The sequence below is a fragment of the Lonchura striata genome, chromosome 3 (genome assembly GCF_050655825.1).
Source record: "Lonchura striata isolate lonStrDom1 chromosome 3, ASM5065582v1, whole genome shotgun sequence".
Lineage (NCBI taxonomy): Eukaryota > Metazoa > Chordata > Aves > Passeriformes > Estrildidae > Lonchura > Lonchura striata.
The window spans coordinates 5,880,019-5,897,090 of record NC_140705.1 but is presented as its reverse complement, the minus strand read 5'-3'; the positions used below and the strand labels follow the sequence as shown (position 1 = coordinate 5,897,090).

The 17,072-nt window shown below is 42.0% G+C and overlaps 1 protein-coding gene across 4 annotated transcripts in view; it reads right to left on the bottom strand.

The window, feature by feature from the left end:
* RUNX2 (RUNX family transcription factor 2) overlaps positions 1 to 17,072 on the bottom strand; it is a 215,691-nt gene that overhangs the window by 52,340 nt on the left and 146,279 nt on the right. For 2 of the 4 annotated variants that reach the window (XM_021527232.4, XM_021527233.4), the window contains one exon: positions 12,484 to 16,877. The exons of the other annotated variants lie outside the window; for them this stretch is intronic. In XM_021527232.4, coding sequence (XP_021382907.2) covers positions 16,399 to 16,877 — 479 coding nt within the window. In that variant the 3' untranslated portion in view covers positions 12,484 to 16,398. Of the gene's footprint in view, positions 1 to 12,483; positions 16,878 to 17,072 lie in introns of those variants that run through there. 4 annotated transcript variants of the gene reach the window in all.

Here is a 17,072-nt window from a genome sequence, read left to right as displayed (position 1 = left end):
CCATTTGCAGCTGTTCTTCCCAAATAGCTCATTCTGCCTTGGGCCAGGGTTTGGGTTCAATGCCTGATATGTGTAAGCATTAATTAGTCAAGTCCTGGAAAGATTCACACCTGGCAAAACCAAGATGAAAATCACATTCCTGCCTCTTTCAAGGGCACATCACTGTCGTCATATCTGCTCTCTTTCCACTTTATTTTCTTCCAGACTTCATAACTCTCACTGTCCTTTCTGCCACCCAACATCAGATGAGAACACTCCTATTTTCTCAGCGGAAGGGAAAAATCAGATTTATACAAACTCAGTTTTGCTAAAGCAAATGAGCTCTGTGTTAGGAGGTCAGAGCACCAGAGTGGGGGTCTAGGTAGATGTCAAAAGTACAAAGGACAGGCCAAAATAAGGCCAAAGTGTACAAACACTGAGACAGACAATCCTGGTAAGGGAAAAGCCATCTGCAAACAAGTAGCAGAGCCAGGAGGAAAGATCTGTCCTCACTCTATACTATTTTCCTATCTAGAAGTCTGGGCTACAGCAAAACCCTTGAGAAAATAGACAAGCATATGTTGCTGTCAGTTGTTTTTCGTGGACAGAAAAAGAGAACTCAATCTTTTCTGCGAAAACACCCTGTTCAGGGTTCCTGGAAGAGGCTGAAGTCTCTGGTTTCTACAGTGGCTGCCTCTTACTGAGGGCTCAGGCTCATGTTTGATTCCAGTTTTAGCTCTGGCCTACAGAAGATCTGAAGTATAACCCCAGGAGCAGGGCAGGGTATGCATGGATTCACCACGTGGCTGTTGCTGGCCCAGGAGTATCACATTCCCAAGGATATAGAAAGTGGGAATCCAAATTGTTTTAAATGGAGCATCTTCCTATCTTTCTTCCACACTGCTGAGACTTTTCTTTTATAATCTCAATTTTCTCCTTTTCTGGTTTCTAGGGCTTGAGTGAGAAGACTCATCATCCTATTTTTTAGATGTTTATATTCAACATCCTGAGTTTATTCACAGAGCAACAAGCCTGCCTTTAAAAATCAGGGCCAAATCTAGGTCAAATATGATAAACATTTCATCCTTTGCTCTGCAGACTCAGAGGTCTCAGGCACTTGATTGTGTCACTGCAGGTCAGTGACTGACACCACATCACCAACAGGCCATGAAGGCCAAGCCCCAGAGGTGAAGCCAAACACTTCAGCTTGAAACCTCTTTCACTGGGTTTTCAGCAAATGCATTTTATGTCACCGTTACCAGCAGTCACATTTGAGTTGCAGTATTTCAGTGTTTTTGAGACCAAAGCCTCTTCACAAACTCTTAGTTTTCTACACAAGAATATTTTAGAAGTATTAAGAAGGGACTGTAGTGCAGCATGTCTTGGTTGTTCTCTTTGCTACACAATAAAGGTGCCATCCAAACCAATGCTTGGACAGAAACATCTCTGCTATCTGTGGAAACATCTTCTTGAAATGCATTCAGTCATTTGTGAGTTCTGAAATTACTGTGATTCACTGACTGACCATGTGACTGAAAAGCTACAGACAAATGATGCCCTTGTGTCCACACACAGCACGATCCCAGTAGTTCTGTCCCATTCAAAAGGAGGATGAAAATTAAAGTTAAATGCCCCCAAGAGCCCAAGAAAATCCTTAAACTGAAAGAAACACACTTGCAAAATCACTCACATTGTCTGCCCTGGGGTTCATGTTCACAGAGCCACCTTATCCATGGAACAGCTCCAAGCTGCAGTGGCTGCTCATAGGAATTGCTCCTACATGAGTCAAACAAAGCAGACACAGGATTACAGAACCACAGAAGCATTGAGGTTGGAAGAGGCCTCCAAGATCACTGAGTCCAATCATTAACTCAGTTCTGCTAACTCACCACCAAACCATGTCCTTCAGCACCATATCTACACATACCTTAAATCTCTCCAGGGATGGTGACCCTACCACTTCCAGGACTAGCATGTTGCAATGCTTGATTATGTTTTCAGTTAATAAATTTTTACCAATATCCAATCTAAACATCCCCCGGCACAATTTGAAGCCATTTCCTCCCATCCTGACTCTGGAGAAAAGACCAAGCCCCACCTGGCTACAACCTCCTTTCAGGGACTGAAAGAGCCAAAAAGGTCCATCCTGAGGCTCCCTTTCTCTAGACTAAATACCCCAAACTTCCTGGACTTGAGCTGTAGACCCTTCCCCTGCTGTACTTCTCTGGACAAGTCCAGCCCCTCAATGTCTCTCTCACTTGAGGGGTACAAAACTGAACTCAGGATTTGAGGTGCAGCCTCACCACTGTCCTCATGAGGCAGAAAGACAATCCCTGCCCTGGTCCTGCTGCCACACTATTGCTGGTACAAGCCAGGGGCCATTGGTCTTCTTGGCCACCTGGGCACACTGCAATCAGGATGTGACACCCTAGACAAAGTCAGAAAAAATTAAATGCAAATAATGAAACTAGATTCATGTGGTTCAGCCCTTTTCCTCTGCACTTTTCAGTATATTTGCAAGGCTATGGTGATGGCTGATAAGAAAACAGGGGGTTAAAGTGTCAAGAAAACAGGGATTGTTTCCTTTGCATTAAATATGAAAAGCAACATGTCCCAGCTTTCTCATGGCTAAGCCCAGAGAGTGGCTAAACTTTTTTCAGGTGCAACTGAGAGGTGCTGACTATACAACATCAGTACAACAACACATCACACCCATTCATATGTTTTAGGCACATCTCATTTTCCCTGGATGCTTTTCTGCCTTGAGCAACAGCCCATGCACCATTTCCTTCACTCCAGGAAAAAAAAAATAAACAAAAACCAACCACTTATCAATAATGATCAATGCACTAGCTATGTCTTTGCAAGAAGAAGACCAATGCAAGGTGAATTCGAGAACTAAAAAATATTAACTATACTAGGAAGCAATCATTATGGATACAAAAGAAATATTGTTTTAATGGCACTTAATCTTTTCCCTCATCTCTCCCACTGCAAGGTCTTCCTCTGTTGTACTATCTCAGATAATTTATAAGATTACAGGAAACTTAGAGCAGTTTCTCCTAGTTTCTCCAAGCTGTTTTTTTCTGTTATTTATTTATAGTCTTAAAAACTACTTGGCCAAGAACTTGTCATTTTTTCCAGCTGTGTTGGATGGTCTAGCAAAGATACTGCTTTGTCTCTCTTAGATCCAGTGGATTATCTCCAGCACAAGCACTGGAGTTACAGAAGGACAGTGGGATCTGTTAGAGCTTGAATAACCGAAGCACTGTCTGAAGAAGTCTTTCCCCATGCTCTGAAGTCTTGAAAACTATATGAAAACCTTCAGTCCAATCACACTTACAATTTTGGGGCCAGGGATTATGGTCTAGCTGGGGGTCTTTACGCAGGAGCAGCCCACTGAGCAACAAAGACTAAAAAAAATAAAAACTCTCATCATTGCCACTACTTAATTATCCAGATCACCTTCAAATCCAGAGACCAAAATTCTTGGTTTTCCAAAACAGAAATTCTTTCTGCACAGAGAATGGGTCTTCCTGTGCCAAACAATAGGCAAATCCCACTTTTTCACTGGCATTCTCTCATCTTCTGTTTTCCTTGGGAGGGCAAATTTGCCCTGGCTCACACACACAGCTCCACAAACACACACAGGTACAAGGTGCTGATCCACTCACATGCACAGAAAGCAAAGGTCCCCAAAGCTAAAAGAAGCGTTTTAGAGTGCTTCTTCCAGTAAGGAAGCTGGAATTTTCTTATGTTCCCCTTTTAAATATTTTAATATAATGTAATACAACAATAGTGCATAAATATATATATTTAAAGGAAAAAAAAAACAAAAAAAATAACCCTCAATAAACTATTGGTCCTAATCTTTAAATCTCAGATAATTAGTTCCTGACATAGGGAGATCACCATTGAGAACATCTTTGACTGAACTGCTTTCTCTTGGTCATCTGCACGGTGGGGGCATATCCCTTCTGACATCCAACTTCAGCTTCTGAATTAAATTTGTGTAACACTTCTTGTATAGTCTGTGAAGCCTTTTAATAACAATTTAGACATTAAGTTCCTGCTTTAGGAATGACTTAGCCGTTGTCCATAGACCTTAGCTCACTAGGAGCTACGAGGAGTCATAGGTGAGAAGTCACAAGACATGGTATTCAAGGCTCTGCTTCCCATTCTACCTTTGCCTCAAACATTCAGATGGCTTTAATGGCTACAAAAGGAAAACCACCAGGATTAAATTATACCATTTATTACCTGAAGCAAATAATTCCTTTGTATATCCTGCTAATAATGTTTTTTAAACCTTTACTATGAACCCAAAGAGGGCAAAGTCGAGTGCACAACTACAGCAGCTTTAGCAGGAAAAGAAATGCTCAAACTGCAACACTCCTTTTCCTTTTAATTTGGATTGGTATTGACCTGCTAAAGAGAAATGTGTTTACTGACAAGGTACTGGATTTTTCTAGAAAAATGGCATCACAGCCTTTCAATTCTTTGAAATTTTCCTCATCACAAATATTAACAAATGAGTACATATTTTATGAAGAAATACTGATTTCTTAACAACAACTGTAAAGCAGCCAAAAACCCTTGGAAGAAAAACAGTTGCTCCATTTTAAGCTATAAAAAAGTAACTAAATAAACAAGGGACTGCAGGATTCATAGCAAGATCAACTCCCTTGTTCCATACATACTTTTAATCATTTCCAATACTATTTCTCATTGAATAATATTGACTCAAGAAGGTGGAAAATAAAGAGGAAAAATCATATTTGTATTCATGGTTACATCCCATATTTTCACCAGTGCCAATCTAAAGCCTTGCACAAATTTTAAGTACCAATTCATTCTGGACCCTTGAGAAGAGAGTGAGTTTAAGAAAACATTCTCAGAAGTGAACTCCTTTTCATTCTGGGAGATAACTGCAAATTTGGTTGCCCCCTTTCTCATATTGCACATGGGTGTGGATGTGTTTCTGAACTTCATGTCTTCCGTCTTTGAGGTTTGTTTTCTTATTTGCAGTTGTTGCGGCAAAGAAGCACTGGAGAAATGACTTTGACACTTCATTTGCAAGGTTTGAGGTCTGTGGTCATTCTCATCTTTAGCACCAAACTTTTGCAAATTCAGTATTATCCTTGTCTCTGTTGGCTGCACCTTTTCATGTGTCTCCAGGACTAAGTGATGCCAGCCAGGCTGCTACAGTATTCCCTGATTTTGGTCCACAACCCCAATATGGGGCTGAAAGGAAGCAGTGGGATGGGATAAGCGCTGCATGTACCAGTGATGAGTCCAGTTATACACCTCGGAAAGGGATGGATCCCTTCATGCAGCTCCTGTGGGTTTATGATTAAAAAACTTAAACAGGGCAGTAACTGAAATGCCAAAGGGCCAGTAGTGACATTAAATCTGGCAGTGACTTCAGCAAATCTACACTTCCTCAAAGTGCAAACTGGTTCCAGTTTTATCTCTGCTTTTTGACAGAGCCGAATGTAAGATCTGCACACTGACCCTACACATGCGATACCTGCTTGGGGAGCTGGAAGAGGGGGAGGTTTCAGGGCCCTACTTCTTCCACTGTAAAGCCAGGATCTGAGCATGGTGATTTGCATCTGAGATGACTTTTGTTTATGGTGTGCATTAATTTGTCCATCTTCACCAGGATTTCACCCCTCAGCCCCACAGCGATAGATGGATGCAAGTCCTCAGTGACCTCACTTGAGCAGCCCTGGGGAGGTGTCATCTCTTGCACACCATGGTCAGTTCAAATACCAGTGGTTTGTGTTTTCCTGTCTCTTGGTTGTCACACTGCAGGTGACCTAACTCCAGATGGTCAGACCTGATACAGGCAGGTGTCTCTGAGCAGGAGAACATGCCCTCAGCCAAGAGTGGAGGATCCTCTTTCCATCCTTCACAGCAGGTGCTGCCGACACAGGGTGGGCACTAGGTCTGTCCCTCTGTGCCACACACACCTGGCTCTGTAAATCCACAATAATCATGTAATACTGCAGAACATCAGCACATTATCTGCTGGTATTTTCCAGCATGGAGGAGCTCATGCACTGCAGATGCCCACAATAAAATGCCAGTCTTGATATGACCATCCCCAGAAAAACATCCTTTATCAACAAAAGCAGTGCACAGAAAAAAGTCACTGTGCCCTGTAAAATGGAACAATCAAAACAAGTTCTTAGTTGTAAACTTATGAAAATAACAGTTGCGGGGAGATCCTTTTGGTCAGGCAGAGACAGGGAGGTTTGAAATAGCACGTACCAAACCTACTCTTTTTGGCATGGAAAAGAGTTGCACAAGCTCTTCATAAACAATTTTATCTGCAGTCATGAGGCAGCAATCCTAAACACTGAATGAGTTCTTCCCATCATTTCACAATAGGTTTTTTTCTGGTTTCTAGGAACTGTTTGTGAGGACTGCCACTCAGCATCTGAGAAAATGTGTGGCAATGATACACAGTCAATTAATTTTCTTGGGCATTGCCCCATCCCAGAAATACAAAATATCATGTCACCATGAACTCTGCTTTTCTCTTACACTTTCCATCCAATACCTATAAGCACATTACAAACATGAGTGATTTTACTATGATTTCAAGTGCCTGTGCTGAACATAAGGAAAAGAGGATTGAAGGGGCAGTGTGAAGAGAGGCAGAGAGGCACAGGCATCTTCCTTAATGCTCAACACAATGCCTTATGAAACCCCAATTCTGTCTTTATCAAGTACTTTGAATTAATGTCTTCCACACAAATTAAAAATACTGAGAACAAAAGGACAGAGGGGAAAGTACAAAAAAAGATGGAACAAAAATGCCATTTTAAACCACTGGCCCCTACTCAGCATGGAACCATTTTCTACGATAAGGAGCAAGTCAAGCAAATTCTTGTTGAATTGGTATTTTCTACAACTCCCCAAAAGCTGTGAATTTTGCAGCTCTGTAAAAAAGAGGGTGAGATCCCTGCCAGCACTGTTCCAAATCCCCAGACAATGAAGGAATTCCTTCTCCACACACAGCAACCGATCAGTGAAGGGACAGAAGCACAGGCTGGATTTTCTGTCCTGACTTTAAGATCCAGCTGCCAAGTGGCATTGCAAAGACAGACCTCAGGAGATTTCTCATACTTTTTTTTTGCTTATTCTCCTGGTGTGTTCATCTTAACAGAAATCAGCTGTTTTCCTCACTTTTACAGTATTTGCAGAAGACACTTTAGCATCTGTCCTGGCTACCATTAAAAGATGAGAGCATCCTGCTCTTTTAGGAGAACATCACTACTGGTAATAAATGGACAAAGATCCTTTGCATCCAGGTTTCCTGAGATCTGTCTGGATTACTTAGGTGTTTTTATCCCTTCTGCTGATGTCTGTTTTTCCTATTTCCAGAAGTTTGCCAACCAGACTCACATCCAGGAGCAGGGATAAAAATTAAGTTTTCCTGGAAGAATCTGTCTCAGAGTTTGGATGTAGCAACATCATTTTCAGCTACCAAGGACTTCTTTGGAAATCAAAAAGTAAACAAGCTGTGGGTGGTTGAGGAGTTGCCTTAGTATTTAGCCTTTGATTTTATATTTCATAGAGCCCTAAAGTCACAGGCTGGAGGAATAATCACAGCACCTTCCAGTACCTAAAGGGGCTCCAAGAGAGGTGGAGAGGGACTTTGCACAAGGGCATGGATGACAGGACATGGGCGAGTGGCTTGCCACTGCCAGAAGGAGGGGCTCGAGGAGATATTCGGAACAGATTCTTTGCCATGGAACAAGATAATCTTTTAGGTCTCTTCCAACACAAACCATTCTGTGATTCTATGAATACAGCTGAGGGGAAAAGGAGCACTGGATCCCTATAGATCAACAAGGTTTTTAACCCTTATTGCACCTTGTGTGTCCAAAGTCAGAGGCAGGGACAAACCAAATCCTGATGCAGAGGCTTGTGAAAAAAGTCACCGACTGCCCTTTGGAAGGTTGGAGGTGGACAGCAGGAGAAGCTTGGGAGCATAGAATGCTCCACTGAAGGCCTGTCTTTTTATCTCCATGCTTAGAAGACACCAAAACTTGGTGAGCACAGCCCTGCTGAGAGGATCTGGTGTCTGTGGTCCTGCATCAAGCCTCCCTTGAGTCAGGAGACCAACAGAGACTCCTTCACTTCACTCAACCAGCACTGCAGTGACCCTTCATTGATTACACCCACACGGGTAAGGAAATGCTGCATCCAAAACCGCGGGACTATTAATAGAGAGACATCAGCTGATCTTTCCTGCCGTAATCACCAGCTGAATTTGGCCTCGTGGCAAACATTAATCACTGGCAAGTTGCTGCGGTGTATCAACATTAACATGGGCTGTTTGCTTTTCTCTAAGTGTTGGGACATCCCACAAGATCCAGCTGCTCATCCCGAGTGAGCAGCTGGGAGGGAGCGGCCAAGGGCTGCCTCCACGGGCTGCAGAGATCTCTGCTTTTCTTCCTGCCCCACCGCAAATCCTGAGTAAATCTGTTGAGGCAGCACAACTTGGCCTTAGCTCCACATTGTTACTTCACCAGATCAGCAGTCTGGAAACTAGGTCATTTTTTTTCTAAACATGTGGTTTAGAATTGTGTTGCTTCAAAGGACGCTGTCCAATGGTGTGAGAACAAACACTGGATTTGTAGTAAAAAAGCTAAATAACAACAACGACAGTAACAACCAAAGTTCAAAGATCTTTGTAGACATGGAGCCCATAAGACACCCTGTCACACCAGGAAAATAAAAAAATCCCTGATCTATATTTAGGGTAACTGAGGCATTAAAAGAAGAATAACAGGCTGTCTGGAGAATCACAATTGATGCTGAAATTCCTCGGCTACAGAAGTAAAACTAATTTGTCCCATATTTAGAAGTTCTTACAAATATACTTATGGGATTTTCAAAACTCTCACACAACTGGAGTAGGGAAATTCAACTCTACTTGTTATTTAGGTAACACAGTCAACATTCAAAATGCAGGTGGCATGTACCTTAAGTAACATATACAATAAATGTGCACAGGAGCAGCAGGGCAGACCTGAGAACTTCAATTTTAAATTATGTTGTACATCTCGAGTAATTTGTTTGTAATGTATCAGATCACCAATAGCTTTTGGAAGATTGGAATTTGCTGTCTTTCTATCCTGTGGTTTTATCTGTTACTGGCACCAACAATTTCCTTTTCCCAGAGGGGTGAATACTGAGATTTACCCCTTCAAAGTCATTAAGTGTGACAAAGAGGCCTCATATGAACATGTCCACACATCCCAAACTGACATTGCACCAGTAGACCTAAAGAGAAAAAAATCATCACAGAAGGATCAAGCTAAATATTTAATTTTTTGCTTTAAGCTTGTGCTAAAACTTTTCTTCAAGTTGTTGAGTAAAAATGATCAACCTGCTCCCATAATTTTATGTCATAGTTGTCCCCATCACCTGTCCAAGGATTATGCATTTCTAACAGATTTGTTTATAATTTTAAACCAATCCAACAAATGTTTCTACTGAATAATGCTCTTGGGCTCTCCTCTGCAAGCATTCATCCAAGCAGTGAGTGTCTGAGCTGGACACCCTCACTGCACCCTTACCCAATAAATACATGTTCTAGTGTGACCCCCCACATGCTGCAGAACACTGCTCATCTGTGAGAGGTTACCCAGGGGAGTGCTTTCACCCCAGAATATCAATACATTTCCTCCCAATGATGCAGAAGGTAACTAGGCAGTTCATGTCAATCCTTGGATATATAACTGAGGTTATTTCCTTCTTTTCCCCAATAAACAGCTTGATGAATGTTTTATTTGGTGTCAGGACAGGGTTTGGTGCTGAACCATAAAGTCAGACCCTGCTTCTTCTCACCCCCACCTCTCCCAGAGAGCTTGTTTTAGGTACAAAAAAGGCAGATTTAGGCTTGTGGCTGCTCTGAGCCCTTCCAGTGCTGCTCACAGGCGCAGGAAATTAAAAAGTTAAAACTCAGGCCAGCAGGGAGAGACTGTGTGGGACCAGCAAGGCCAGACTCCAGCAATTCAGAGATGATGTTCAACCCTCACAACCCAAATCCAAGATGCTATTTATTGACACTGAAAGATGGGGAAAACAACAGTCACCACTCCTTGCAGGAAATGTCTCTAACTCTTGTCTCCTAAAGAAATTTGAGTTTTATCTGCCCCCACCACTCCACATGTCTCTATACAAAGCCGTCCTCTGTGTTTGCCAGTGGTGGTAACTTGCCTCCATTTCTTTGCTAAGGCAAAAGAGTTGCCTTCTTAAGTTGCAGGGTAAACAAAAAATCAAAACCAACATCCCCAGCATGGGGAAGTTCAGTGGGAACTACTGTACTGGATTGGAGGGGTGGTTCAGACCTATCAGGCCTTGTGCTGATCATATCTGCTGTAGATATCCCAGAGGAATGTGCAGAACCCAACAGAAACTGATCTTTAAGGTGTCTTTCAACCCAAACCATTCTATGATTCTAAGAAAAGAGAGATCACTGTAACTCCTCAGTAACCTGCCTATGAATGAGTCTAATCTTGTCCAACATTTTTACTCAGATTTCATTTAGCTGAATATGTGTTCTCCAGACTGTCACACATGCAGTTTTTATCTCAGACAACAACCTATATCAGGCAGCTCCCAACCTGCCTCCCAGGCCCATGGGATAATTTGGAAAGGATCGTGGGAGGTCTCCAGATCAACCTCCTGCTCAAGCAGCCTAAGCTTGGAGGTCAGACCAGGTTGTTCCATGCTCTACTAGTTGGGTCCTGTAAATCTCCAGGAACAGAACTGCCACAGACTCCCATGGCACCTGTTCCAGCACTTCACCATAAAAGAGGGTGAAAAAAAATTTATTTCAATTGATGAGAATCTGGATTATGTGACCATGAAAGCAAGACTATAATGAGGGTCCCTCTGGGCAGTGAGTAGCTGAGATGGGTTAATCTGTGTGCCAGAGGGCAGCAGAAAGCCTTAGCACTAATGCTTACAGCATGAGTCCCCCACAAAACAATTTCTATTGTAACTACATCACAGAACATTGGTTGGTTTGCTTGATCCCTTACTTTTGGATCAAGCTTCCCTACAATCAAGACGTGGATTATGACCTGGAATGAAACAGCCCTGAAGCTTTACCCACCACACAAGAAATGTGTAAATCCATGGTAAAGCCAACAAGAGCTCCCAAAATCTGTATCAGTGACATTTAAACTTCAGAGTAAATGGTTTCTCTAAATGATCAGAACATCACATCTCTCTGTGCTATTTCTCTTCCACAGACTCAAGAAATATCTAAAAAGGATAAGAACTTACTATGAAACCAGGCACAAGCTTGCACACAACTCCTGTCCTCTCCTCCTGCAGACAGCCTTGGGTGAACTTAACCTCATCTTCATTAGCTGCATCTCCTCCTACACATGACACTAAACTGGAAGAAAAATAGCCTCCTCCCTCAGTCCCCTCCCAATCCATACATCTTCTGCTGCTTCAAAACTATTCTTGCCTCAGGCCATGCAAATCACAAGATTATCTGGGACTGCATTCCTCAGGTCTGACCAGGAAGAGATGGTGATAGCTCAACCCCCATCATGGAAAAGCATCACAAATCCAAATCCCTCCCTCCCAGTGTAGAAATCTATCCCAGTTTTCCCTGGGAATGCTCTGGGTAATGTCAATTGTTCGGCTCCAGAGTGAGTGGCCTAGCAAGATGAACAAGAGCAGTTTGCACTCCTCTAAGAAACACAACTTTCGATAATTCGCAGGCTCAGGAAAAGAAGCGATATTTGAGATCAGGTTTAGAATATGTCTTTCACCATACAAGGTGGAAACTTGTTTTTTATATTTAGTTGAAAACTGAAGTGCTGCAGAAATTTATGGGTCAGCCACAGATGGCCTGGTCCCATGTCCTACCATGTGCTTGCTTTACCATGCCTGGTGCCAAGAAGAGACAAGGAAGAAAAAGAAGCATAGAAGAACATTAACAAAAAAGCCATTTTATTGAAAATGAAATTAAAAGTTCAAATTAATATTACAATCATGAGAAAATGCCAAACAATTCAATTTACAGTTGCAACATACAATACAAATAGTCCCTTTGAAGTTGAAGTAAACTGATCCACAATCATCGTCTGTGGCATAAAGCAGAGTGTTTGTACAATATGTGCATGAAAAGCAAATCTTGGGTGACAGCATTTGAAAAAATAAAAAATTAAAGCTTGTATTTACACAAAATGCTACAAATATTTTGTTCCAGCGGAAATTCAAGATTGGTAAAGCATATTTAACAACAAAAAAAAAATTGGAATGTCACTCATATTACCTAAAGTTACTGTAAAAGTATGGTTTTGGCTGATATACTTAAAAGTACTGCATTAAAAAAAAGCAAAGAGTTATCTGTAAACATGGAAGTAAACAAACATCTAAAAAAAGTTCTCAGAAAATGTTAAACTGAAATGCATTCTATTTAAAAACAACAAGAAATTCGGGGGGGGGGGGGGGGGGCAGAGAATGGGACTTCTTTGAGCTCATGGCTGATCCAGGTTTAATTATTGCTTTTGCTCATGGCTTGCTGCTGCTGCAGCTCAGCACGGGGCTGAGCCTTGCTTTGCTCAGGGTGAAAGTGCAAAAATTCTCCCCACTCCAGATGGTACCTGTGGAAACTGGTAAATCTTTGCTCAGGGGACTGCTGGCAACAAAGATTCAATGCTAAGAAAGACACAGCAGCTGGGCTTTTAAAAGAAATGATAAACAGCACGTGAATGATACTGTTGGATAAATAATTTGCTTTAGTCTTCTGTCCCTACCCACTGCACCCAATCTGGTTACCCTTAGAAGGAGGGAGAGAAGGATTTAATCCTTCGTTCATCAAAAGGGACATTGTGCCTGTTGTGCTGTGTAAGTAAGTCTTTGGTAGGATAAGAAGCTGGAAGATAAAAAAAAAGGCAATTTTTTTTCTTTAAATCTATGACCGGTGCCAAAGATTGCCACTGCCCGCAGGGAAGGGCTGTCGTACCTTTTAGAAAACTCCATTCTGTGATGCCAAGCACCTCACAAAAGCTCAGATAAATTGATGATTCACTACATAGCACCGGTTGGGTCTGAAAATCTGATCCAAGAACATTTCCAAGTGAACTTGAAAGCATCTTCTAAAATCTCTGATGAGCATCTCTGCCTCAGCCTGTACAACTCCCTCCATGACCAGCCTGATGTATTGGGACAGATTTTCCAAAGGCACCAGGAGGGTTCAGCAGCATGGGGATCTACTGAAGGTCAAGAGGCTGGTGCTCCTCTGTCCACAGGTACTTAGAAAATCCTTTCCTTCCTATCTCAAGCAGGCAGAGCCAGGTCAGACGAGGGCACCAATCGACTTGATCAGGCACGTGTGCCTTGACTGGGCGGAGAAACGTTTTCAACGTTTGTCCCTAAAGGTCCAGTTGAAAAACCACAGGGACACAAACAGAGTCCTGTCGGTATTGGGCAAAACAAAAGTCTGGTCTGTGCTGGATTTATCCAGAAACAAAAACCAAGTGCTTGAATTTTACAACAAAGTCTTAAGAAAAAAAAAAGAAAATCTGGGTTGCTGCCTGCAGCCACTCTTAACAACATTTCGACACAAAAGCACCCTAAAAATTACTTAATATGCATACAGTAAACCTTAAAAAGCCCTTCTCAGCAATAACAAATAATGTACAAATATAGTACCTTTTATTAAATAGGAAACAGCTTGCACTGGCAGTACATCTCTTTTTCTCTTGCTTACTAAACAAAAAACAAAACTGAAATGTGTAACCAGACACTGTTTTTTTAAGTGCTGCTGAGACTAACAAACGTTACTTTACAGTTACAAATAAATGGACAGTGGTATGCTTCAAGCTACCACAAACCAACAATAAATAGAATCAATTACAGCTTCCATCTTTGAAGGAAAACTAAGTATTAGAAGAAAAACAAAGTGTCTTACTTATACTTTAAGCATACTTGGTATACAACCTTTAGAAGGCAAAGACTTTATTAATTTATTATTCTTAAGAGCACGTCATCACGCAGATTGGAGGGCTGTACCATGCTAATGGCAGCTCGTTTAACAGCTTCACTGCTAACGAGCAGTGAGGGTGGTGTCCGGCTCTGTGTGGCTGTGCCCAACGTTGATTTACTGCCATACTTTGGAGGTAGCCAAAGATCCCCCAAGGAGCAGCTTGGAGGAGGCTGTGGGCAGCAGTGACTGAGGCAGTGGAAGGAGGGAGCTTTGGCCAAGCCCACCGGCACGTGCTGAGCATCCCACTAAGCCAGGCTTAACACCTGCCTGGAGAGAGCGTGGGGAAGGTGACTCAGCTCCCACCACGCCCAGCCGATGCCATGGCACCTCCCTGCTTGCCATGCCAGCCCTGGGCTGGGCAAAACTGGGGCATCTCTTGGGGGTAGTTTGGTCACAGACAGGTTGGGGTTTGGGTGCAGGCTGCTCTGCTTGTACCACCCCTGGGAGCCCCAGGGTGGCTTTGAAGGTGAGTTTGTGTCTTCGGTGTGGGCAGAGGTGGGTGTTGCTGTCCTCATCCCTCTAACACGGCAACAGCCACACCAGCTTCAGAGCCACCACAGCATCTGCACGGTTCCCGCATTGAATGCTAACGGGTGCTGACTCGCTACCAGGCAGTTTCTGTCTCAAGTTTGAAAACTTTTAATTTCCACCGAGTGGGCTGAAATTGCAAGGGGAGGGGAAAATGTTTCACCATTTCTCCCTTAATCCCACTTCTGAGATATTTAACAATTCATTATTTGCAAAATACGGGCTTTGAAACAGTCTTGATTTTTCTTTGGGAAAAAAAAAAACCCTGTCGAAATCCAAATTATGCTGTCAAAATAGACCATTTTAAATATTAATCTTTTCAAATTTTGAAGTTCTGAGAAAAAATCCTTGGAGAAGAAGAAATTAGGGGAAGGGTGGAAAATATTTCATCCTTCCTACCATTTTTCCAGTGTCTCCACAACTACTGATTAAAAGGCAAGACTGTGTTGAAGGCAACCAGACAGCTAATAAAAATATTTTAAACACAATATTTCCTTCATAAGTTATATAAAAAGATCCTACATCCAAAATCATTTGATGTGGATGCATTTAGGTTGTGTTTGTTGTTTTTAAGTCACATTGTAAACTGGTTCACACTGGAACTGCTTTTCAGAGTTGGGTAAAGGTCTGAGGTTTACACTATTGCAGAAATGTAATAAAAAAAACTAAACAAAACAAAAAACACTTTTAGAGACCGAAGTCAATATATCATTACATTAAGAAAAGTTTAAAGGGTCCAAATGTCATTAAATAATTATAAATATTTTCTTTTAAACTTAAATGATGATTCATGTTAGCAAACAACCTCAAATTTTACACATTTATAATTTAAAAAAAAATAAAAAAAGAACATAGCCGAACACAAATACTATGTATACCATTTTGGCTCTAGTAATATATATTGCCATTCTCATATTTTGCATAAGTAATAACATTTTGTTTTTTTGTTTTTCAAGATTTTGGTTATTATTTTTGGTTTTTGGCTAATTGAAGGCAAAACGAACGGATACAAAAGCAAAAAGGAAACCCCGGGGTTGGCTCACCTAACTTGAAAACTCATTCTCTTTAAGTACCCAAAAACAAACCAAGAAAGAAATGAACACAGAAATTCCAACTGTTATCCGCAGCAAGGCTCGGACAGAGTTTTTTGGGACAGCTGTTTTCATCTGAATGGATCATAGCAAAATGGAAGCAACTTGCTCTTTGCTTTCCTTTTTATGTGCACCAATACAAACCAGGTGAATTGCACTACAGGTGTGGAGAGGGTCCCATACGTTGTATGATTGCAACTGTATCTGGAGTTCATGGTTAGTTTTGGTTTTTTATTAAAATAAAAGGGAATGCAGCCTTTGCCTTGCATCACCATGTTTCTCCTGATAGCCGGGGAGTCCATTCTCTCCTTGTTGGCAAAAGTACTCACTAGTTATTACAAAACTCTAGGGGAAAAAAAAAGAAGGAAAAAATTCCAAAAAAAAATTAAAAAGGGAGGGGGTGATTTTGTGTGTGTGTGTGTGTGTGTGTGTGTGTGTGTGTGTGTGTGTGTGTGTGTGTAGAAAGTACATTTTAAATATAAAACAAGGTAAATTGCTTCCAACAGGGGAAAAAAAAAGAAAATCTGTGCTTTGATTCACACAATCTGAAACATGGGTTGTGGTATGTTGGTAACTCTGTGTTATTTATGGCCATTATCATCCCATCTACACAGTTGCACATATTGATAAAATCTGTTTTTTTTTTTTAAAAAAAGAAGAAACAAAAAACAGGCACTTCGTAGTTAGTCGACCATTTGGTGGTTTGGTGGATTTTTTTTTTTTTTTTGGCTTGCGGAGGTTGGGCCAGCTATGGAAGAAATCTCAGTACGGCCTCCAAACGGACTCATCCATCCTGCCACTAGAATTCAAGACGGTTGGGGAGCTGCTGTGGCTGCCATCCGCCTCCACCCCGTCACTCTGGGTGGGCAAGTTAGGGTTTAGCAGTGTGCTGCCGTTGGACGTGGTGGTGCACGGCGGGAGCATCCTGGAAGGGGAGCGGTCCCCTCCCGGCACCATGGGGAACTGGTATGATCCTGACGAAGTGCCATAGTAGAGATATGGAGTGCTGCTGGTCTGGAAAGGTCCACTTTGGTTTTGGGAAGAGCCGGGGTAGGGTGGTGGTAGGTAGGTGTGGTAGTGAGTGGTTGCGGACATACCCAGTGACATGCCTGAGGTGACTGGCGGTGTATAGGTAAAGGTGGCTGGATAGTGCATTCGTGGGTTGGAGAAGCGGCTCTCAGTGAGGGATGAAATGCTTGTGAACTGCCTGGGATCTGAAAATGGGCCCAGCTCTGAAGCACCTAAAAAATTATAACAAAAGACGGGGGAAAACAATTCTGTAAATACCATTTTTTGTATCACGTGATGATAGAATTTTATTTTTCTAAGATAACCCACTTCTTTTGGCCCCCAAGAGAACAGCAGATCATATCAAGCAACACATTGCAAGGAACAGAGTCATACATCTGTCTTCTAGAAGTGCTGGGCCAAACTCA